The 25,116-nt window shown below is 45.5% G+C and overlaps 2 protein-coding genes and 1 long non-coding RNA gene across 4 annotated transcripts in view; 2 read left to right on the top strand and 1 right to left on the bottom strand.

Annotated features, from left to right (window-relative positions):
- The first annotated feature begins 591 nt into the window (after window positions 1-591).
- On the top strand, window positions 592-3,053 carry LOC125758804 (uncharacterized). The gene is made up of 3 exons (XR_007416431.1): window positions 592-1,026; window positions 1,738-1,802; window positions 3,037-3,053. It is a non-coding gene; the product is annotated as an uncharacterized LOC125758804 (long non-coding RNA).
- Window positions 3,054-7,109: 4,056 nt separating this feature from the next.
- Window positions 7,110-9,781, bottom strand: LOC119398034 (uncharacterized). Its single transcript, XM_037665300.2, has 3 exons — window positions 9,478-9,781; window positions 7,918-8,061; window positions 7,110-7,306 (listed from the first exon to the last, which is right to left on the bottom strand). Exons 1-3 carry the CDS (start codon window positions 9,559-9,561, stop codon window positions 7,181-7,183), a joined length of 354 nt encoding a protein of 117 aa, XP_037521228.1. The 5' UTR covers window positions 9,562-9,781; the 3' UTR covers window positions 7,110-7,180.
- Window positions 9,782-10,777: 996 nt separating this feature from the next.
- The window catches only part of LOC119396354 (cyclin-dependent kinase 16), a 175,148-nt gene continuing 160,809 nt past the window's right edge, over window positions 10,778-25,116 (top strand). The window contains exons 1-2 of one of the 2 annotated variants that reach the window (XM_037663544.2): window positions 10,778-10,884; window positions 15,691-15,927. In XM_037663544.2, the coding sequence (XP_037519472.1) occupies window positions 15,798-15,927 (130 nt within the window). In that variant the 5' untranslated portion in view covers window positions 10,778-10,884; window positions 15,691-15,797. Of the gene's footprint in view, window positions 10,885-11,434; window positions 11,571-15,690; window positions 15,928-25,116 lie in introns of those variants that run through there. The other variant, XM_037663545.2, reaches the window with a different exon arrangement.

Here is a 25,116-nt window from a genome sequence, read left to right as displayed (position 1 = left end):
CCGTGTTGAAAATTGGCGATCCTAAATAATCGGAAACAGCAACTCCGCCGGAGAGCATGGTTGGCGCGCGTGCACAATTGCATATCTACATGCACATGAAAAACAATATATCCGCGTTTTTTGTGAAAGTGTTCGTTTGTTTTTTTTTTCTTTCTAAATGTCGCGCCGTTATGAGGACGAGGAATCGATTGCTGTCTGCGTGCGCAAGTGTTGCACTTGGTAAAGGCGGTAGAGCGGTACGGCGCACGTACTCGCGCCACGCACGCCGTGCTTTTCGTGAAAGATCAGAGAACGGCGGCCGCACCTTGGCCGCACCGCACGAGCGGTGGTGTGGTGGTGTCGTATTTATAAAAACACCGACATATTAACTTTAGAAGAATTGAATGAAATATTGTTATTTTATTGTTTTCTTTCTTAGGTTTAATACGCAATTGTTCTTTAATTGCGCTTACTGCGAGCCAACACCTGCTCAAATAGTGGACGATTTGCTGCGAGCACTGCGCAGACATTGCCATCGCCATCATGGCGCCCGGCGTGTTTGGAGTTCGGATAGATCAGACTCTTCGTTGGCCTCGTTTTTAGTTGTTTGATCCGTGACGTTTCGTCGAAAAATCACAAGCGCGCATGCCGTAGGTGTTTGCCTGGTTGCAAGATCTTGCCGATTTCAACGTTTTTCCACCTCTTCGGTAAGTACTTGACATGCCTGGATTACTGCAATCAGCACGTTCTTAGCACTTTCTTCTTTGGCTCCCCACCGCGCGCAGGTTGGCGTACGCTGAACTGAACCCTCGCAGCAAGAATGGCACGTTGGAGTAAGTTTTATTTGTGACGCGATTTGGTTTATCTTCCGCAGAAACTGTTAAGCTCACAATGCTGATATGTTGTTGTTGTCGGCCACGTGTGTAGATTGACACCGCGATCGTGGAACACATGGCTGATCTGCCTCGAATAACTGCAAGCCGGCGCGTGCGTAGTGCCGTGGAGAACGATCAGAAGTCCTGGACGACAAAGAAAAAAACTTCAAAGGTTTGTTGTACATGTTTTCCACGGCAACTGACATAAACGTAAAAAAATTGGAATGGTCAAATGCATGTGTCAAGTTTAACCATTTGTAGTGGGCTGTGAACATGAATTAAGCATTGCTGCACACAAGACTGGCTTGCCCTCAGTTTATGCCCAGTACCAAATTTTTTGCTCTCATTATGACACCATTTGTAAGAAAAGCCAGAACTTATGTTCAAAACAGCGCATATTCTTGCTATTCTTTTATTCAGTTGCACGTGCGAGTCCTGCTGCTGGCCATCAGTTAGCCGGTTATCAGAAGAAAAGGTCACAGCCCAGTTTTGTACTGGTATATACCGTATCGTTTGTGATTATGATCATGATTTTTGTCTTACTGAAACAAGAAACTGAAAAATGTATGTTGGTGTTTCTGCTACATCTCTATGAAGCAGCAGAACCTGTTGCTCAGTCACTTGGTGCATATTAGCAACTGGCACCTTGTCTGGCTTCCCGATAACTCCGCCTTTTTTCAGTGCATGTTGTTTTCATCCTTTACCAGCAGTCAAGTAGTTTCACACAACCGAAATGACCAACTAGCCCACTCTGTTTGTCAAGTAGGTTTTACTTCCAAACAAATGTAGCACGTTTGTGATATGCACTGTTGCTCAATGATATTCTTTTTGCATGTGCTAGCTGTGTACACATATTACATGATCTTTTTTCTTTTTTTTTCAGCTGCTTCTAGTAGTGGTGCCCCTGGTGTGCACCTTTACCCCAAATGTCTGCACCTTTGCCTACCGGTAATGACATAGAATGTGCTCAGCTTCCTGGACATAGGCATGCAGGTTACGAGACGGAAAACGTGCAGCTTAGACTTCATGCTTGTAAATGCTAAAGTCGTAACCGACATAATTAGAGTAAGCTAAAAGGAGAAATGTCTGCTTATGAGCAAGTAATTATTAAGCAGGTTTTACTCCTCTTAAACTAGCAGACATGCAAAAACACAGTTGTGCTATGTTTGTTTTGTGCGCCACTTTCATGTATATTTGTGCTTGCAGTGGATATGCATATACATGAAGGATTTGTTTTTGTTTTCCTCAGCTGCCTCTGCGAACTCCGCTCCTGGACAACAGCTGGGAGGCTCTGTGTTTAAACGCGTGCACCTTGGACGTCATGCTCGTAAATACCAATTCCTTTGTCATTCCTCGCATGAATTTCGTTGGTAAAGCAATAAGTAAAATTGTGCATTGTTGTTTACAAGCACTTCAGTATGAACCAGGCTTAAAGGAGAAGGGACCGACAACTGGCCAGATCCTGTCAGAAATGAAAAGACCGCGCTATATACTCACATATTCCACCATTCTTTTCGCGCTGTGAGTAGGATTTATATCTCTCCATTGTGTTTAAAAGTAACAAAAAAAAGGCATGTTGTGCAACCTATCGCAAGAGCCTTGAAGCTAGATTGCGGAGTTGATCACTTTGCTGTACAAAGTCACGTAGTGTGATACCGTCATGTGTGCCATTATTGGTCCTAAAAATATTAGTATGTATATTACTATCCATCCCCACTCTATTCTGTGCTGCTTATGAGGTAAAAGGAGTTGCATGGTGACAAGTAACGGCGCTGCCTTCGCGGTAGCCAGTGGACCATGTCGAGCCGTAGCGCATGCGCGCGAGTACACACACACGCAGTAAACCGCCGCGCTCGAACACGAACCGCTGTCACGCTCACTGTTTGCATCATGTCTTGTCACGTGTGTATACGACTTCATATCTGTCGCAGATAGAAAAATTCGAATTACAAATGTTTCACGGCATTTTCCACATCACCATTCCTTGATTATACACTCTGACTGGTAAGCTTTCTGTCGCGTTAAAGAAAATAGGTACCATAAAAGTTGGTTGTCGGTCCCTTTAACCTCTTCACACACACACAGGACAAAATAGGCATGCTATATCCCCGTTGTGCACCATCTTTGTGCGTTTGTGTGTGCAGTATGGACATGTACATTAAGGCTTTGTTTTTGTTCTCAGCTGCCTCTGCGAGCCCTGCTGTTGGACGCCAGCTGGAATGCTCTGCGTTTGAAAGCGTACACCCCAGATGTCATGCTCATAAATACAGAGTTCTCATGATTCTAGTGTTGACAAAGCAATAAGTAAAAGCAGGCACTTGTGCATCTGGAATGAGGTTTAACCCTGTCTCAGGAGACGTAAGACAATATAGTCATGCTATGTTCCTGTTGTTCACCATTTTCATGCATGTTGTGTGCAGTACGTATACATACATGCAGGCTTTGTTTTTGTTGTCCTCAGCTGCCTCTGCAAGCCCTTTTGCTGGACACCATGGAAGGCCCCCCACTCGAAAGTGTGCACCTTAGACTACACGCTCGACAATACCAAGTTCTCTGTCCTTCTCGGCATGATTGTAGTGCCATATAATAGTGAGGCAATAAATCATTTTTGCTGGTCACTTGATGTTCCATGCATGTTGCTTGGTTTCTGAACACATGACTTGGTTTTAAGTTATCAAGTTATCTATGTGAAAAAAAAAGTGGGTTGGTTGGACGAGGAATATGCTTTCCTGGAGAGGCAACTGGCTCTCTTAGGTAGGGGGTGGTCGAGCGCGATGAAGCAAGTTAACATGTTATGGGAGCAGATGTCCCACCCTTTTGAAATAATCCTGCAGTAAAAAGTGGCCACATGTCCCAATAACATCCCACACGCATGCAGTTTTGGGACATCCCAAAAAGGTCTTTTTTTGTATCACTTGGGATGTTTTTCCACCTTGTGTGGGACGTCTTTTGGATGTCCCGAACTCCCAAAAGGGATGTCATTTGGATGTCCCTAGGATGCCTTTGCGTTGTCTGGGTCGTTGAGATGACATACATATATTTGACCAACACTACCCTCACTCCGCATTCCGTACTTGTATACTTTTGGTAGACGCGGAACTTATGCGCGTTGTGTTTCGCCCATGTTTTCTCTTGGGAGGGGCAAGGGGCGCAGGCGAAAATTCGAAGGGGGGGGGGGTGCCCGTGCGCCCCCTGGCGCCGCCCCTGGTTAAGGAGAACCGACTTCTTATCGTGTCGATTACTTTATTCGACAAAACTTATTCACACTGTCTTGAGCTCAACTACAACAGTGCGTTCCAGGTGGTCTCCATCGCCGCCTTCAAGGCCTCTAGCATCTTGTCGTTTTCGGCAGTTCTTTGCAGGGCGGCATTGATCTCCGACACGATCTCCCAGACCGCTTTTCTTTTGTCGTCGAAGCATCTCCTCGCTGTCTTTACGAATTCCTCCACCGCCTCTGTCATCTTGTTGAAGAGACGAGAAAAAAAAAATGGTTGATTCCTCCGTCATAGGATTCGGAATAAAACACGAAAGCGTGCCCTTACAGAAGTAACTGAAAGTTTACTGTACATTGATATAAGAGAGTAATTGTACATTGATATAAGAGAGCTATTTTTGGTTTGGATTAGCATGATGCTATGAGGGAGGCCGACGCTTTTACGACGCTTGGGCTAAGATCGCCACCTCGCGGTGTGTTAAGGCATTGACAAAATTGAACTTCTATTGAAAACGCGCCGAATGGGATTGACGTGTAACGCGTTGCAGGTGCTAATCGCGGAGGCCACAGTAATTAAGAATAACTTTACTTTACCGCTCCCAGGGGGCAACACCACCCCGCCGACCGGGGGAGTGGTAGATATAAAAGGCGCGTTTGTAAAGCCTCTAAAAAGAAAAAAAAATAGTGACCGTGGCGCTGTGGATATCGTGCCCGGCATCTGTTGCTGCGGACTGAGCGGTGGCGGGTTCGATGCCCGTTTTGACAGAACTGTTTTTTCTTTGCCATCTGATCGTGTAAAGATTTTCGACGTCATTTCCGTGACGGAAATACGTCACTGAAGTTTTGGTGGACCCCGGCATAAAACACTTTCGTGTTAAAAACTATTTTTATATGTGGTTTTGCCTGCGTTACTCCAAGCGACGACAGCATACGACAGCCCGGGCCCCTAAAGTGCTCCGCACTTATAATCATCAAGGCGTTCGAAGAACAAGAGGAAGAAGACTTCTCCTTGGCGCGAGCGCGCGCTCGATATGTTACAGGTGGCTATGCTATACGTGGTTTTGCCTGCGTTACGCCAAGCGACGACAGCATGCGACAGCCCGGGCCTCTAATGTGCTCCGCACTGAATAAATTTGGTATTAGTGGTCAAAACTTGAAAGTGCGGTTGGTGACCGGGGCTGCTCAGGTGACCGGCCTGCATGGCAACGGACTCCTCGGCGGGAAGTCGTTATATTACATGAAACCGGTTGTTAGTTTAAAGGACACTAAAGAGAAAACTGATTTTTATCTTATTAGTAAATTACTATTTCTTGATACCAAAAATACCACGTTTTCCGCGAGAAGACGCTTGCTAAGCGAGAAAACGCGCAAAAAGAAAATGCGGGTGGCGACGCCACCTTGAAGTTTCCGCACCAGTCACCGTGACGTCATAGCTTTTGACGGCGTCTATTCGGGCATACAAAGTTCCTAATGGGTAAAAATGAAGTGTCGTCGTAGGCGGCCAGAGACATACCGTACCAAGTTATAGAAAATTTCGTCGTGCCATTGTCGCCAAAATACGAACATACACTTTGAAACCCGTGACCTTACGCGTGGATATTTCGGCGCAAAATTTAAAAATGAGACTTTGACTTTGGTTTTCTCCTCTATTATTAAAGCTATGACGTGAAATCAACGACAATAGAGACACCAGAGTAAAATTTATCAATCTAAACCGATTCATTTTTGAATGACGTCATTGGAACTTGGAGCGACTAAGGGTAATTAGCGCGATGCAGACCTTGGCCCCAACAGTTTCCTGTATGGTGGACATGTAGTGGTCCTCCACCTGAGCCTGCTCTTTCAACTCGGTCAAAATTTTTCGGACTTCTCTGCAAATAATCTCCACGGCGTCGCTCGGCTCGTTGTCTCCGCCGGCCTGTTGACGGGCGTTGGGACCCTAGTCGGACAAAAACACACGAAAGAAACATGAATGGAACGCTCTCATGTTAGGCTTGGCGACTCACGGTACCTGAACCTGTGAAGCCATTTCAGCAGCAACATCGGAGGAAAGGCCCGCCCGGCCCTGCGTATCTTCTTGCGGGGATCCGTCGCGGCTGCTCTCGCCGTTCTGACTCATTTTACCGAAGTAGACTGCCGTTAAATTAGCGACTGAACCGTACTCCTGCTCTAAACCTTGCAGTAACCCTAAAAAAAAAATAACGATTCTACCAAGTTGTTCTTGTGCCAATGGCGTCCAAGCAACAACAAGCTGTCGTCTGCTACCTTACGCGTCCTTGCGGCATGCTGGAAATTTTGAAGTATATTCTTCACATCTGCGTCGCGTTATTCGCGCTTGCCGAGACGGATTAGGTCTTTCAGAGAAATGGTGGAACAAATTACACCGTTTAAAAAATCGCGCTGCTGGAATTTAAGACGATTAACGCGTCACCTGCCGGAGAAAAAGTTGACGCGGAGCGCCACATGGCCTCCGAGATTAAAACGCCACAAGACGATGCCGAACGTCTTGGAGGTAATGTATTAACGTGTTCAAGGAAAAAAAAAATCTTCTGTCGCGTCTGCTACTCATGTGGCATACCTTAGGGGTCCTGCCTGTTTAGTTTTTATTCTCCAGATTGGGATTTTTTTTTTATGACATATAATTTCCGTCCTAAAATGTGACGTCTGTACTGCCGCCGAGCTTTTTTCACTGGAAAAATGTTTGGGAACTTCACTAAGTAGATAAAATTAAAATTGTTATTTACTGCTGCATAATAATGTAGCATACTTATCAATAAGCAGCGTAAGAACTTGATTAACTGGCGCTGGTAATGAAAGGAGTTTTGGCCTCAAGGACTTGACCACAGTTATCCCTTCCAACGTGGTGCGTCGGAAATTATTAGTGTATAGTAACTATTATAGTGCGTTATAAGTACACTAGCGCATTTTGTGTCACTGTTACGTACGAAAAATCATGCGTTCTCGTGTATAGCGAGCTCTAAGCGCATGACGAGACAGACCTCTTTAGTGCACAATAAAGAGATTATGGTATATTTCATTAAACTATTTATTCATTTAACTGAGTGTATTACAGGCAGCCTGCTGTCGTCGTCTCCTCGATGAGCTCTCGATGCTAGTCGGTCTCTGCGATGCGCCGAAGAGCTCCGTTGATTTCATACACCAGCTCTAAGGACCTATTCCTCTTCTCCTCCACGTAATTCATCGCAAACCTCATGAAGTTTTCAGCTGCTTGATCGACCTTGTAAAGAGACACGCATGCACGAACGATTAAACAGTTAAATCTCATGGCTGGCATGCACACATGCGTCAAGCCAAGGGAGATGTGACCCCCCCCCCCCTATTTTTTTACGGTTTCGTGGGTGGTATCATGCAGCATACGGCTTGGGCAATTACTCATAAAAATCCTCATTCAAAGCTGTTAATGTAAACGCTCACTGGGACGCGCGAATGAATTGTTAATCATAATGACAATTACTGGGGTTTTACGTGCCAAAACCACGATATGATTGTGAGGCACGCCGTTCTTTGCTTCTTCTTGCACGTTCTTCGCATTTCGTCCCCGTCGAAATGCGGCCGCCGTGACCTGGAATCGAACCCGCGCCCGCGAATGAATTGTCAATAATTTCGTTGGTGATAGCAGTCATACGTGCAGTCACCATATCATAACCATCTAAATGTTGACCAGTCCCCACCTAGCCCCTTTTGGAAATATGAGTCTGGATCCGCGCCTACAGGCAAGTGAGATGAACATGCTGATCAGGAAGTACGCAAGCGGTGGACCTACACATATAGTATCGTAGTTAACTACGAACAACGCTGATCGAGTGATATAGGCAACGTGACTCTTACAGAGCTGTCCTGTAGTATCTTTTGAATGCTTGTGAGGCACTCCTCCTTCTGTTGAATTTGCTCATCGAATGCGTTCAACATCTCCCTCAATATATCTTCAGTTTCACTCATGCTTGCTTCGGTCTTCTTGACGGGCACCGTGTCCTGAACGAAGGAAAAAATAGCAAGTAAATTAGGTGTGATGAGATCGCTATGCTGTTTGATGCGTTGGAAGCAGAGTTGTAGTACGTAACGCGTTACAAGTAATCGATTACTTCTAATCTATTACATTTTCTTGTAATTTTGTAACATAATCGATTACTTTCCGAAACTGTAACGTTCCGGGTAAATCAATTACATTTTCTTATTTTAACTGATTACCTGTAATCAATTACTATTTTTTCCAAAATCAAGTTGTAACCAGTTTTCTACGGCAGTTCCCGAACCGAAAAATATGAGACCACTAAATATAGGGACCCCTCGTCTGACAAGACAGGGGGTCCCTACAAAAGCTTCCTTTCACCTTTTCCTTGGTCTTACCTGAGCGCCAGCAACAGCGAAACGCGACGCTTCATAGAGAACATGGACACAAGCATCGAAGCACTCATTTACAAGCTTATGCGCAAGGTGTTACCGCCTTTACCTCCAGCGCATGCATTGAGAGAGTCTCTTCACTCGTCCCGACGAACGCGCTGGAAGCTAAGCAGGGAGGGATGGCACGGGGGAAAGAAGTCACGTCACGCGCGCGTCAGTACCTTGAGCACTTTTTCTTTTTTATTCTTTGAGCGCGCGGCTAACCTTCAGTGAGATCGCGAGCGCCCGCGGGCACATGGCGGCCTCCCGCGACGGGCGCAGTAACTATGCAGCCAACGATGCTCAAATCAGCCAATGGTCGTGAATTTGGGTATATGGCGCGGTCATTTGAGTATATGGCGTCATTTGTAGACAGAAGAGGGAGCGATTTTAGCTGACTTTGGGAATTAATTGTAAATTCCAGGCCGCGTGCTGCGCTATAATGTTTGGCTCGCGTGTTCTACGGATCGGCAGCGTTATCCTGACCATGCTGAAAAAAATGTTGCAGGGTAAAGTGCACTGACATCACACAGTACACGGGGTTCTACCATTTCGCCTCCACCTAAATGCGACCGCCGCGGTTGGAATCGAACCGTAGCAGCTGACTTCTTAACGAGGAAACGTGAAAGTATCAGCGACAACAACTTTGAGAAACAACAGCTCCTGTTGAAAGTTAACAACGTGTAACACTACATCACAGAAGCTACAGTAAGCCTCCCAGCCTTCACGCAAGCCTCCAGCCTTCTCGCTACCATGCTAGCCACAGTAGTTCGTTGAAGTTTGAATAAACTTGTGTTATCGTGTTTAGACAATAAAATTTTGAGGCGAAGTAACGCAAAAGTAATCGATTACATTTCTGTAATTGCTCAGTTAATTTTCTGGGGCTGTATTTGACCACTGTAATCAATTACATTTTAAGGAAGTTGTTACTCATTTTCTGTAACGCACTGTACAAGACTTGTTGGAAGTGATGCTGGGCTTGTAGAAAAATAGCCCCTTTATACTGACCTCTTTTTGGCGCTCAACGTGATTTGTCCTCTTCGCTTTCTTCTTTGACAGACCGGAGGTACTGCTGACTCGCTTGTGAGTCATTCTTCCGACGTTTTGAAATTGCAGATCACTTTGCGGAACCACGGAACACCTCGAGCCACTGGCAGTTTTTGTCGCGCCGGCGGTCCTCAGGAAAACGTTGTGGGATAATGTTCAAGCTCTCGAATAGACTACTCGTGCTGTTGCGCGTGCAAGCCTTTATATAAGCCACGTCTCTGAAACAAACAGCGAGAGAAATACAACCGTTTTGAAGAGCCGCGCCCTGGCCGCGCTGCTGGTGCTGCCACCAACTTGAAGATTGAAGCTGAGCGGCTGAGCATTTCGTACAGAACTTGAAAGCAAAGTTCAAACGATTATGCCGATTGTGCCGCCATCTGTCCAAGATGGGGCAAAGCGCACATGCTGAACAGCCTATGGCCTCGGAGACAGTAGCATTTCTTGGCACCGCATTAACCGCATCTCGGAGACGATACGAAAGTCACCGACTAGGGTAGGGTGGACTAGGGTGATAAACAAATCCCGCCGATTGTTGGCGACGCATCCTACGAACTCGTCATTAGATATTTATACCTGCTGATTGCAGTCACGATCTCTTTCAACGCGTCCACATTTAATGTTCGACGTAACCAGCGGGTGGGCGTAGCCAGCAAATTTTTTTTGTGAGGGGGGGGGGGAGGCATCTTACCACCCGTTATGTATGTTCGCGCGTGTGTCTGTATGGGGGGGGGGGGGGGGGAGGAGGTTTGAAATCCTCTACGCTTAATATCCAAGGAATTTTGCAGAGCTAAGGTGCGTTTAGATCTACATAAATCGATATGACCAATATGACGCATTTACGCGAGGGGCTTGAATCTCGCATTTGTTTTTATTCCTTCTGGTTGCGTTCCCTTGAAGTGGGTTTCTGTAGGCTTCCTCTTGATTGGGAAGTGATGCTTGAATATTATTTGTTGTGCTCCTGACTCACTTCTCTAAACCTGCCTGGAAAACCCCGGCGTGACTAACACGCGTTCAGAACCCCGGCCGAGCTCAATCGACCCGCATCGAAGGGACCACACTTGTATCGGGTGCTACAAGTTGACCGCTCTACAAGCTGGTTGCGAGAATTTGCGCTGATATAACTATCCAACTAAATTAAGGAGTCTTCGTACGACCATAGCGCACAACCTAAAGGAAACCGCACAACCTCCTTGTTCAGCGCGGCGCGCGAAATCGACGAACCAAGAAAAGAGCTTCAAAAAGTCGCGCTGCGGGTTTTTGTTGTGTCACGTGACGTAGCAGGTGGTGGCTGGTGGCTGGAAAAGCCGCCAGAGCGCAACGCACGACGGGATCGGGTTGGAAGGTATGCGAACGCCGTTCGTGTGACAGGTGAGGCCTAGTTTTTACGCATTTTCTCGCGATTTCGCGCTTTCGCGTGTGTCCCGCTCGCTCGGAGAACGTCTCGAGCGGCACGCACAACTCGCACGAGCGACGAACGACGCCTGTCCCGTAATCGCACGCGAAATAGCGGCGCGCGTGTGCGCACCTTCTGTCGTGGCCGCGGCGGCGGCATGACTCAACGTCAACTTGGGTCGTTTCAGTTTCACCAGTCGAAGCTGAGCTCTCAAATTACTCGCCGCATATGTCGCACTACGCGTCTGGGCTGCCGGCGATCGCCTCGTTAGTTGTGAACTTGTACTCGCGTACACTATACGTTACCGCTCGCGATGGGATTCGTTCCGTCGAAGTTTTTTAAACTGCTACGACCACCTCCCACTTTTGAGCGAGCTCGCAGGTGCGCTGTCGTTAAATCCGTTTGATTTCTTGCGCGCAGCGTGCGTCTTTCTATTTTACTTACGGGAACTTCGGAAGCTTACAACGCTGTTCGCGGCAGTTCTGTTCTTTTCCTTTTAATTTTATCTTGGGGCGTGGTGTTTCGCAAAATTTGTTTTTATCGCGTATCGGGATCTCGGCTATGCGGTGAGAAAAACATATCGAACAAAAGAGGAACACAAAAGGAATTCTTCGCGGACTTTCCGTTTGGGTGCTCATCGCTACCTTGGCGTCGCAAACTGGTACGCATTATTTCTTTTTTCTTTGTCGGAGCACCCAAGGACGACAGCGACTGCGTGGACTGGATTTAGTATGCATTTCCGTCGGAATCGGCGAAGTACCGGATTTCCATTGCTCCGATCGCGACGGTTTTTCTTTCTTTTCTTTTTTTCCTGCGTTGGAGCTGTGCGACCGTTTATTCGATGGTAGTTTTTGCAAACTTTTGCGACTGCAAGTGGGGTTGTCTATGCATCTTGAAGCGTTACTGATGACACTTGCCCAAAATAAGCATGCACGAGTATGCAAAGACACTTTGCGATGCAAAAACCAAGATTTATCGCTGCAGTGAACATATGTGCGTGCAACTTGCGGTCGAAGATTTTATCATTGATAAGTGGAGAGCAAAAAAAAAAAAAAAAAAAAATCACGCTAATTGTGAGCTTCGATCGCGAACGCTTCAGCTAGATGAAAAAAAAAAAACAACGAGAGTGAAAGGCGAGAAACTAAGCAGTATTTTTCTTTCTTTGAACGTGCGCACTGCAATGCCAAAAATAAATGACATCAGTTATTATTCCTTTTATTTCGTGTGTGAGGAAGATAGGGTGTGGTTCACATATTTGTGGGCTGTGGGAACTTGTTGGTTCAAATGTAAGCGTTTTATTCAGAGAGGCAGCAAGATTAACACCATTACACCAACACCACGTAAAAGAAAAAAAAAAAAGAGCAACAGCATACTAGTTTTTGTGATTACACAAGTGTCATCAGTAGTTTTCAAAAGCTGCTCCTTTATGGTCCACATAAATCTGTGATGATCACAGAGTATTATTACTCATGCATTGCATCAGTGTATCACTGTGCAAAGCAGGCAACGTCAGTAAACTAACGATGAGCGGTAACCTCAACACTTGTAACCTCATTGGTCTTCCTATCGGGCATGCATTGAAGGTGGTAACTATGTGAGACACCAGTAAAACTCTAAAGCTGAGCTAATATTTTGTCGGTGAGTCTGCAACGGCAGTTTAACTTCTGTGAACATGTGTAGAGGTGAGTGGGAGTAAGTGTTTAAGGAGTAGTGACACGAATTTTAAATACTTTTGGCTTGTTGCTCTAAATAAAAACATGGGTGTCGAGAACCTTTAAGAGAGTGTCGTAGTGCTTGGGAATGCATTGAATATATTTTTAATAGCACTGCCTTAAAAAAGCACTTTCGGTTTCAGTATCGAGAGGGCAGTTTTGCAGTGACGTGTCAGCACAGGTGTGACGTCACGGGAAGGTCAACTCGCGACATACTAGCAAGAGCTGTCAGTTTGCTGTCAGTCACGCGTGGTTCACATAAACAACGATGAGTGAATTGTTGTCTAGCGAATCTGACAGCGATTTAGGTTACATGCAGGATGCAGACTTTGCAAACCCAGTGAACTGTGTTGGCTCATCGTGATTATGTCCATTACAGTGGGGCTGGCTTGCAGATGCTAAGCAACGAAAATTTTAAGATCAAAGTAAAGTATTTTATGCATGTTGTTGGGCTCCGGTGTGTAGGGAGCGTTGATAGTGCATACCATGGAAACAAGAAATGTCCCCTTTGGGGTGCCTCAAAGTCGTGTCGGTACTCCTTTAAATTGGGATACTCATTTCGTCATTCTCATGACCACCTTCTGTGTGCCAACAAAGTGGGCCATTCGTGCCTCCTGGAACTTTTTGAGCACGACAGCTTTATATTTGCAGCTTTGAGCGGGCCCCTGGGATGCACATTCGTGGTGATCAGCATGCTGCCATCTGACTCCGTTGTTGTCTTCACTTCCACTATTTCACTCCTTCCCAGTTTGTCATAAGGGTTTCCTTTTACTAAAATTACATTGAGGAGTACAGATTTTCTAACTACTTCAGCAGGAACAGTTATTGGGCCTGTAGCAGTGAAGTGGCATGTAGTACAATACAGCTAGGCCAGGCTGTAGCTCTACTCATTTTAAAGTTAGTGCTTACGGCAGTAGGGTACGCGTTTGGGCTGGTTAATTCATGATTTACAGTAGAAAACGGGGTTTAAAAGACGGGACAACGAAAGGACACAGACCACGGCGCTGTGGTCTGTGTCTTTTCTTCGTCCCGTCTTTTCAGCGCTGTTTTCTACTGGATACTAGTGCTAACCCTTGTCGTCTTTCTTGTAGAAGTCACTTGAGTGCTATAAAGCCAATAATTGTTTTGCTTAGTTACATGGTTCTGTCTCACCCCAACATTTGCTTTGTGTAGATGGCATGAAAGTCCGTTATAGTGCCTTCGCTCCAGGGGCCTCTTCCTTTATATAGTTTGTAAACTGCATTGTTTCCAAGAGTATGTTGACTACCCTTTACTTTCTTCCTCCATTTATTGGCTTTGTCTTTATTCAGATGCACATGCAATGCTGCTCAGCATTGCAATGAGGGTGTCACAAAAGGCGACAGGAGATGTGTGTTTTCTAATGAGGCTACGATCTGTAATTGATTGGGCAGCCATAAGCGGTTAAAAGCTGGAACAGAACACCATCCGCAAAGCCACCATTCCGAAGGAAGCTGTAGCCCACTGGAACATTAGATATTTGGCTTTACGTTACTTGAAAAACATCCTCTAAAGTTAGGGTATGAGCATCTCGTTTGTAAACGAAGGTCAGGTTCTCTGGCTTCCTAATGATTTGACCTTTGGTTAAAGCTGTTCTGCCTGTCCAAGTGCTTTATTTGGGTTTGTAGTAGTTTTAGATAAATAGTCGCGCATTATGTTGGGCACTTGTTAGTCACTTGTGCTACATGATTGCCACTGGGCTGACAGTTATGATTTTCAACACTATCTCAAGTTAGGCTTCAGGTCTGTGCAAATCATGCTGTTTATCTCTTGATGTCATCTTTAAAGCACTGTGCATGGCATGGTTTGCGAAGTTGATGTCCTTTTACCTCCATGTAGTTCTTACATGGAAATAGAAGAAAGAAAAAGCTCTTTTGATTACGCTTTATAAACCAAGTGCTGATAATCTCCGTTTCCATTCAGTCCATGAAACGTTAAAAAGCCATAGCTGTTGGCACCATCTCTTGCTACTGGGTCTTATTGGAGCCCATGAAATTCATCTGTTATGAGTCTGCGCCGCAATAATCTTTCACATCTTGCCATGCATTCTTGTGTTGCTAGCATAGTGCAGACTGGTCCATTCAAGCAATATGCCGTTGTCTTTTGTCTAGGATGCAATTTCATGGGCATCCACTCTGCTGCCTGCGATTAACTGCATGTAATCGAAGCTACCAGCTGGAGGCATTTCATTGTTAAAAGCTTCTGTTAGCAGTCGAAGGTTTCCATGTCATCTTCATCTGCGTGTAAGGTGGCGTACCGTGCCTGCTCCACAAAGTGCACTGAAAAGGACATTAGACTTCTGCACTGAAAAGCATGTGCTCTGCACACTTCAAGGTTCTCATTCGTTTGCCCTCATTTAAAACTAAGCTGGTTTGGTGCAACTGCTTTCAACATTTGGCTATTAAGTTGGTTTTGCAAGTAGGCGACATTGTGCTCATGCTTACATTTTATTTTCTTTGGTTTTCACTGCAAGAAATTCTTTTGAAGTCTCTAGAAGGTGTATTGTTTAAACTGTCACTTGAATGCTTTTTTCTGTGTTGTCTTTGTGATCATCTGCCTGCATGCGGCTGTACATTTGAGGAATACATCTGCAACCCCATTCCTCGTTCGTCCGAGTTTGTGGCAACAACGTGGATGTTTTCAGCTATGCGTGTGGTCTGCTATGCTATGAGATGGTGCGTTATGAGATGGTTGCAATTCGAAATCATGGAGATGGCTTTGTACTGCGGTAGGAAAGGCATTGTATTGTATATGATCAAACTAGCCGCACAATTTTTATCCAGAATGGGACATTCATATGCATGAAGCCAGCCCTGCCATATTTTTCATTACTATTCTAATTAATGTTGAGAGCTCGTGGTGTACAACTGTATGTTTGGCATTTATCGCTGCTTATGGTCCTTATTGCTGTAACAGATCACCTTTTCACTTTCGTCGAGACCTACACCGATAAAGTCACACAGCTGGTTCTTCACTGGTGAATCGTAGTTATATGGGTTTAACATATGTAACTGTGGTGTTCTCTAATCCGGTTTATGCTGCCAAATGCAGGTGGCCGGCTTGTGATGGTGGACAGTGAGAAGTGACAACGTTGGCTCGGAGACCACGAAGAACCCTGTGCGTCTCCCCGAAGTGGCTGGCCGGCGGGATGCTCTGCAATGAAAAAGCTTCGCCGCCGCCTCTCGTCAACTCTCAACCCGTCGCGCTTCCGCAGCGATGAGGGCCTCTCTGAGCTTTCGGGTCAGTTGTCTATCCAGGAGAACGGCTCCGACCCTGGAAGCCACACTGGTAAGTAGAAATTGACAAAGGTCACAGTCAGTCCAAAGGCAAACACCATAGTGTTAGAAGAAAAAGCTTTGTTCGTGGTCAGTTTAGAGGTCTTTACAGCCATACAAGATTTAAGAAAAGGGGGACAGGGCAAGTATAATCAAGGAGTGCTGTGAAAACCTTCAAACCGGATCATCATGAACTCGCACAAGCTTCAGCTATTATTAGGAGTGTGTGCCGATCTAATACAAATTTTTTTTCAGCTATGGCATGAAATAGTATCCTGTTCAAACATTGGTCTTTGAATCTAATAGCCACTATCGGTAGATACGAATGCTTTTCAAACTCCAACGAAACAAGCACTAAATTTCTGCAAAGGTGCGATAAATTTCATGTCTTTAAGCATAGTATAGACACAAAACATGAGAGCTTAGTAGTGCAGCAGGGCTGCTTCACTCAGGAGCCGGACTTTATGAGCTATGCGCTCATCGCTCCCACTTTCTCACGAGTTCTGTGTGTGTGTGAAAAGTCTGCTTATTTGCTCCTGATATGCCACACTTGTGGTTTTAACGTTAACTCTAGAATGGGAACATCATTGTTATTAATAAAAATGGCTGTCAGTATTCGAAAAGATTAAACTGAAGTATCAAAAATGGCCATTCGCATGCCCCTAAAATTTATTATGTCATTATCCATTGTTGCGTACAAGAGGGGGTCACAGAATTGTAACTGAATTGAGACCTCCTATGCGTCGTGAACATTTGAAGCAGTCTGCATCATTTAAAGTAGCTGACAAGCAGCTGTAAGCAGCATTATCGGGCATGTCTAAAACCTGGCTGCACAGTTGAACTGCATGCCGTGCCGTGCAGTTCATGCATGAACTGCACTGCTTATGTAAAACCTGAAGACTTTGTTGGACAATAAGTTGGGCTTTCAGTATGCTGAAGGACAGTATGCCTGAAGAGCCCAGTGCAGCACGTCCACGCGCGGCTGTTTATTCCGGCAAGAAAACAAAGAACTTGTCAGCCATGCGCCCACGGTTGCCGTACTTCGTTTTTCCTTGTTCTTTCGCTAGCCATATTGCCTGCTGTCAACCATCTTTCTCAACATCCTTCATTTTCACACAAACAAGTGAGCACCATCTTTAGGCCATTCTATAGTAAATAGTTGTGCTTCAGTTATGTTACCTTAAGGAGGCCCTGCGACATTTTTAGAACATTGTCAGAAAACAGCACTGATCTGTAGTCGCAGCTCCTGTGAATGCGTGAACTAAACATTATTCAGCTGCAGGCAGAAGGCAATATACAATATTTTGGGTCAATGACAATGGCAAATCGCCTGCTCTCTCCTTTGCAGTGTTATCTGACCCGCCATGATGGTCTAGTGGTTGCGCACTTCTCAAGGATAAGGTGCTTGACTGCTGACCCAAAGGTCGCGGTATCGGTTCCCGGCTGTGGCGGCCACATTTTCGATAGAGGTGAAAATGCTTGAGGCCCGTACTTAGATTTAGCTGCACGTCAAAGAACCCCAGGTGGTCGAAATTTCCGGAGCCCTCCACTACGGCGTCCCCCGTAATCATATGGTTTTGGGGCGTTAAACCCTAACAACTAACTTGCAGTGTTATTTCAACTTCGTAGCAAGCGATCCCAACTGTGCAGCAAGTGGGTGTGTGCTGGCAGACAATCTTGTAGGCCACGTGCTGTGTTGTGTAGGTACTGGGGCTGCCCATAGAATGCTGCCACATGCCCAGGACCACAGGCCTGAGTCAGAAGTAGCAACTAATACAGCAAGTTGGGGGAGAGAAAGAGAGAAAAGTAATGCTCAAGGCCATGCCACACTGCAACATAACTTTTGGGCAGCCTCCACCCTTTGCCTTCGGGGGTGTTGCCAAGGGGGGAACGGGTGGGGCGGCACCCCTCCCCCCGAAATTTTAGCCTACCCCCTCCCCTCTTGCTCCTCCAAAGACAAACGCAGTCAAAACGCATTCCCCGCCTCTCTGCTCCCTACGAAGGAACTCGTCATGGGTGCCCTCCATAGAGTTTCATACAGTAACCTAGAGAGGAGACTGGCGCTGCGATCGTTCAACCACCATGGGAATAATGGGAAGTACAGGCTTCGGGTTGGATAGTATTAGCTAGCGAACTGTCTATGGATCTTTTTCTACAGTTTCAATTACGGTCTTCGTGAGGTGTGGGTAGTGGGGTGCGTTTCAAAGCACTCAAGCAGCGCCTTTGTTGTTCAAAGAGGCTGAAGACCGCTAGATATCTTGATTTGCTGCAACGTTGCAGCTTTACAGGTTGTATATGACAGATTTAGTTAAGCGTCGTGCACTCACTGCCGCGCATAGATGTAGCGCCCCATGCCAGTGCGAAAAACTGCATCGAGCTCACGTCTTTTTTTATAAGCGCGTCTTGCCAAAACTCGTTCAAATCGGCTGCAAAACAACGGCGAAGCGAAGTAGACGCATCGTCACGCTCCTCTGACTTGACTTCACAACAAAACGAGAGATGTGTTGGAGGCAGACCACTTGGACAGACGCATCTGGCATCGCAGCAGACGATACATTAAGTTTTTCTCATCCATTACAGTACTGTTATTTACATAAATAGATAATGCGTACTTTCAAGGGAAACCAAGCGTGTTTGTTTTAAAGTGTAAAAAAATAATTCATTATTTGGTGATGCCAAATTTGGAACACCATTGCAGAGCAATGCATACCCTGGTGGTTGAATTTGTCCATGTTTCACTTCCATCTCACGGTCACGCAAACTTTTTGTAATAAGTTCTACGTACAAAAGAATGAAGCAAGTTTTAATTGGAAATAATTTCTTATCATTTTGTTTTACACTTGGCAAACAAGCGTCTCGTATCTTAAGAACGAAAGCCATCCGAAGTAGATCCGAAGCCTGTACTTCCCATCATTCCCGTGGTGGTTGAAGGGCCGCTCAAGAAGCCCGCGTAGACACTAGCGCCAGATTCCAGTCTAGGTATTATAGTGAGAAACACTATGGTGCCCTCCCAGTAAAAAAAAATCCTGGAGCTGCCACCCTTTGCAGTCCCCCTGTGTAGGCTTTAAAAGCGCTCATGGCAACGAAATGAGAAAAGGCGCTCGTTTTGTGCGAGAACTTCGTTCACGTACTGGACAGATTAGAAAAAGTTTTGCGGTAGGAGATTCGCGAGGCAAGTCACTTAGTAAGGTCATTCCACAGTAACTTACGAAAGTCTTGCAGGGCCCCTTTAAATGGGGCTGCAAGGCAACAGTATTATTGTCACAGGTCGTCCCATGTTTATAACACAGATATCCACTTTAAATGTGGGCTTGACCGCAGTTCCTCCTTCACCTAATACACGACTTTTGCAGAGGACAGGACTGAGGATTCCTGTCCACAAAAATTGTATTGCCATAGGGGCACCACCAGGCTTTTCTATACACACCCTGATGCAGGACCTTGCGCATGCTTTTGCATATTGCCCACTGCAATCAATCAATCAATCAATCAATCAATCAATCAATCAATCAATCAATCAATCAATCAATCAATCAATCAATCAATCAATCAATCAATCAATCAATCAATCAATCAATCAATCAATCAATCCGTAATGCAAGCAACACTTCCACCACTGTATCAAGTTACATAATACTGGTGTCACATGGTGCACTGCTGATTACAATTAAACCCAGTCGCGATCAAGTTTCTCAACTGTGATTAGCTCCCTTCTGCAGCTTGCATAAAGGAGCCAATCACGACTAAGGAATTTGATCCGGATTAGGCGTGATCGCGATAAAAAGGACCCGTGTGACAGTGTTATAAGACGTAAAAGCTAAGGGGAGCATGGCATAGAGACTCGGAGGCGCTGCCTGTGGTGAAACTTCACTGCAACTCTTCTTCTTAATGTGCGGCCTAACAGAATAATAAAGAAGATAGTTGACTGTCACCCTGCCACTCCAGAGTCATTGTTGGGACTGGCATTCTGCACTGCCAAGTGTAAAGATCAATAGATTACGCTTATCTACTGAGATAAGCTCGTGGCAGTCTCTATTGTGTTTAGATAAGACTGGGATGTTTCACCGAGTGAGTGTTAAAAACTTGCGTCGGAGAACTGCGTTTGAGCCGCTAAGTGGGTCATTTCTGCTCACTGATTATACAAACCGTTTTTTCCCGCATGAATTTTTCTCCTGTGCAGATAAGTGAAATAATCTTGACAAATACATTTGTAGAAACACATTACATTAAACATAGTCTTTTAATCATATGAGTATTAATCATTCGAAGCGTATTGATTTGTAGAAAATTAATGAGACGTGATGAAACCACACAGAGACCTCTGCTACCCTTCACTTCAGCTTGTTTCCTTTCTCTCTCAATGCCTGCCTGTGCACGTTATCAATCTATATAGATTGTAATTGTAAATCAAAAGGTTGATAATTACAGATAGAATTTTCTGGTCAACCAGTCTTGTGACTCATTGATTGATGGGAAAACTTTTCTTTCTGTTGCATCTCCATGTTGATGGCTGAGGTGCAAAAGCATGGTTTCGTTCACGAAGGAAAAAGAGCTTGGCTGGGCGGCTTGCGTTCCGTTCTGCATTGGTTAGACCTGGGAAGCCGTGCATCCTTGCCGGGAACAGTTATCTTTGTGGCTGTCAGTTATCTCGCAGACGTGTTTTTGTCTGTCCAGTGTTGGCGCAGGGATGCAAAGAGGTATTAGCAACAGTTTCAGTGCAAACTCTCCCGCTGCAGTCTGTAGACAAAGTGCACCGGCTCTATGCCAACTTAACAACATATGTTGGTGTTGTTAGGTTGGTATAGCCAACCAGCCAATGTTGTTATCAGTGTGGCAAGGTCATTCATTGTTCATTGAGGAATTCGTTCACTTGTACAAAAATAACACTACAAACCAGAGACTGCCTGCGAGAACTACATTTTGGGCTGTGTGCGAGATGCATGCGTGAAAGTGAAACCGCGCATATATACCGTGAACATTGACCACACAGAACACACACTTTTATCGATGACCCATCAGCGTTGTCAGAATGCTGTACGGTTCCTCTTTGTTAAAGGGGCCCTGCGACACAACTTGAGCATGTCTTTTTCATCGGTTCTTCTGGCACTGTGGAATGCACCGATATTGTCGCGCAAGTGGCAACGCCGAAATCGAAGCGGTTATAATTTTAATTCACGCGATAAACTACCTTGATTTCGCACTATGGCGACACACATCGGCTATTTCTGTTACAGGAAGTGACGTGATGTCATGTGACAGTGACGACAAAGACCGTTCGTTTTTGATTGGCTTGACGCGACACGTGACGTGCAATATTCATATGGTGGTAGCTAGGCCATACTACGGAGGTCTAAGAAGAGCAAAACCCCTTTTTATGCTTTCTCAGAAACAAATGATTCCTGTTTCTAACTGATATATTTTCAAAACAACGAACACGACGCTAGGTGCGTTGTGGAATGGTAATCAAACGATACTCTTCCGCGTTTTGTCTTTTGCGGCATCGAGCGACACCGGCCACACCGGCACCTGCGAAACACGCAACGCTCCGGATGCTGTCAACGAAAAAAAAAAATTCTAAACGCTTACCGACCGACGCCTTCCGCGTCATCGGGCGTTAGCGTTTCGTCTGGGCCCATGGAGCCATCCTCGCGTTGCGCGGGCCTCAGCGACGCACTTTCAATTTGCAATGGCGTGCACGACATGCAATCAATCACTGCGTCGCAAGAGCTCGCGCTCGAGGTCTGTTAGGTCTTCCAGACTCATTTTGTGCACTGCACGACAAATTATGGGAGCGTCTGCTAGCTGACGTACGTGGTTTGTAATAAGCATGGTAACAACGCCGTCAAAAAGAGGTGTAGCAATGTACTGTGTGAAGGCCACCATGAGGTGACATTTCCGGTATGTCTTTATAAGACGCGCGCGGTGATTGGAGCCGGTCTTTGACGTCAGCGGGAGAGTGAAATCCGAAAAAAACGTTTCTCGTCGTCGTCTGCTTGAGTTTTGAACTTTGAGGACTAATAACTTCACTTTTCATGCACCAATTTGCATAATTCTTTTTGCGTTCGTCTCGGCATTCATAACTACACGCATTTGCGGTGCTAAATAAGGCAGTCGCAAAAGTGTCGCAGGGCCCCTTTAAAAGATTTCCAAATACTATGAACTTCTTTGCAAGCTGAATGGGCTCGTGTTTTGCTAGCTTGTTATGGGGCACATACATAGCATTCAGTACGTAATTTAAGCTAGTAAATTTGCTGTCTTGGCTCGTTTTAACCCATTACCTCTCAAATTATTTAGAAAGATTATTCCTTAACTACAGATTTTTTTAAATGTGATTTTTTTTGTGCCAAATCATTTTTTGTGGTGGCTAGTTGCATCCTGGGGTCTCAATTAAACATGCAGGAAGGCTCCACTTGATGTTTTGGAACGTTCCTGTCACCACGTCTACCATTCCATGGCGAAAAGGCCATTTTCCAAGTTGGCATTGCTAAAAATTTTCCGAACAAGATTATTTATGGTGTTTAAGCCTCATCTGCAAGTGAAAAAGGAGGTCAAGATATGCGAATGTGCTCAGATCATCTTTCCTTGGGACGCTTTGCCATAAATGGTGCTATGTATGCTGAACCAACTCTCTGAAATGCCCTTACACCAGCCAAGAAAGACAACGTTTGCAGATCATTTTTTTTGCACCTTTTCCAAAAATCTTTAGGCACTGGAAAGGTGCTGAAAAAGCCCACCTTTTGAAGCAATATACAAAACTGCTGTTAAAAAACATCACTGTAAAATTTAAGTGAAAACATTGTGAAAAATCTAAAATACCCGTTACTTGCACTTATCTAGGATCAGCCTGTGGAATAGCTCTGTAGCCAACACTGATCTTGGTGTAATGATATGTAGACATATTGGAGCTGGTTTGACAGATACAGCTGAGCCTGGAAATTCAAGAGCGTGTTTTATTTCCTTTCAATTTGTTCACTATTGTATTTGTCAATAACTATGCTCGTGTTCAGTAGCCTAAGCGGTGTTGCGACCGGCCTTTTCAGGCACCAGAGGCTCGGGAGGAAAGATGCAGAGGCAGCATGAAGAGACTGAAGGGAAACTTCGCGTGGTTTATTTACATTATTTACATGGCGAGCATTTCCTTACATGACGACGATTGCGTGCTACATCATGATTTCGCGTCAAATGAGCCCGTGGGGGATCACTTTAAAGGGTCTCTTTCCCCAGATCCCTAGATCGGGGAATTGCTCCGAGTTGGGACGGTCCAATCACGTCACACACCGCACTAATGAGGGTGCCGCCCACACCCGCCCAGGTCAACGTCCTCGACTGGGGCGTGGCCACAGCACTCTGCACCTGTGGCACCAAGGCGTTCTTCCTTGTCATTTGAAGGCCGTAGGGCGATGGGTCACATGCTCGGACAGCTGGGCGCAACGAAAGGTCCGCCGCTCTGAAGCACCTCACCGCTCAATTAGCGGGACTGGTTGTCATCCACCCTGACGCCGCTGTCTCATCAAGGAAAAAGTCGCGACAGGAACCATTACGGTTGACTCGTCGAACCTTGATATGTCGGAATGCATGGCGCCTTGCTTCTTGTTTCGCGAGGACAATTCAAGTGTTTGAACGGCTGTCAGCAGGCAAGCAGGCCTTCGGCGCTTTGTTCGAAGAACAGGGGACGCCGCTTCCTTTTCGCCGCAGGGGCTGATCGTAACAGTGGCTAATGCCCGACCAAATACAAAAAAAAAGTGCAGGTCAGCTGTACATATATGCACCACACGTAAGGTTCTGAATATTTACGTACAATACATGCACTTACGCGTTTAACGAAATGCAAACATCAGCTGAAATCTCATCAAGAAGGTCGGGCTACTGATGGGTTTGCAGTCATTATAACAGAAACTGTCTACACACAAAGAGACTACAACCTTGATCAGGGGAATTACCATTGCAGACTCATCTCGTGATCATATCTGCATTTCTTTTAATTATTATCTTTGAAACCTGCTTCTTTAAAATGGGCTTCCCACTTGAGCACTTTGCGCCCGAGTAGCGCTAGAAGCAATTGGCCTTGAGTGACAGTGAGCTGAAAGTGAGACAGATGGGTTGCTTATAGGCCCTGCCCTGTCTTCTCTTTTTCTGGCCCCATGAGTGGTGAGCCGTTATCGAGCAAATTATTTTGTTTCTCCCAACGTCCAAGCTGAATGAAAATTGATGGGCCGTCCATGCATTTGTGGCGTGCCTATTCAATCGGGAGGTCCTATGTTCTTCCGTGTCCTTCACATTGTTTGTTTTGTTGGCCCAGAAAGAAAGCATAAACCATTGAAGTGTGTTTACGACACACACTTCACATGCATCCACAGGGAAAATCTTCCATTGCCTCGAAGCAATGATAGCTGCAGTTGATGCATATAATGGAACTCGAAGGACATCTATCTTTTTTTGACGTGATGACTTGGTTAAGTGGTCCTGATTGCCTTTTCCAGCTATGTGGATGTTTTTGTGTGGGCAAGGTGATTGTTGCATTCAGTCGAATTGGAGGTTGTGGGTTCAATTCCCAATCGTGGTAGCTGCATGCTTATGAGGAGACGAGATCCAAATATGCTTATTTGCATTAGACTTGGGTGCATGTTGTTAAAGTAAAGGGGTTTGAAATTATGTGGGAGGTGCCCATTACAGCACCCCATATAGCCCGTGTGCCTCTTTGGAATGCAAAAATTTCATGGCTTGAATTTAGTACTTACCGTAAAATCCCGAGCAAGCGCCCCCCACCCTCCCACCATTTTCACTGTTTCGCTCACTGTTTTGGAAACAGTGAATGCATGTGTACTGAACAGAGCTTTTCATTAGAAGCACGGGTCCGCATTTTTTATTTTTAGGCTCTTCCGCCGCCCTGTTGACTTTTGCAAGGGCCTCCCCTCCAAATCTTGTCGGATTATCGTTCAGCATATGGGGGGGGGGGGGTGCTTGCTCGGTATTTTACTGTATTAGATTGTTTTTGACAGTTCATGCACTGTATACTTTCTTTGCATATGTCTAGCTTTCCTTTCCTTCCTGTAATCAGGTAAATTGAAGATGCCATTGTGTGCTTTGCATGTAGAGCTTCCTACAGTTTTGACATGGACCTGATGTCTTCCATTTATCTAAGCTGCAAAGTTGCCTTCTGCAGCACACAACTCAGTACTTGTTCCGTGTTGTTTTAACAGCA

Source organism: Rhipicephalus sanguineus, chromosome 6 (assembly GCF_013339695.2).
Source record: "Rhipicephalus sanguineus isolate Rsan-2018 chromosome 6, BIME_Rsan_1.4, whole genome shotgun sequence".
Classification (NCBI taxonomy): domain Eukaryota; kingdom Metazoa; phylum Arthropoda; class Arachnida; order Ixodida; family Ixodidae; genus Rhipicephalus; species Rhipicephalus sanguineus.
The sequence above is the reverse complement of the archived record's forward strand: the minus strand, read 5'-3'. Positions and strand labels throughout refer to the sequence as shown.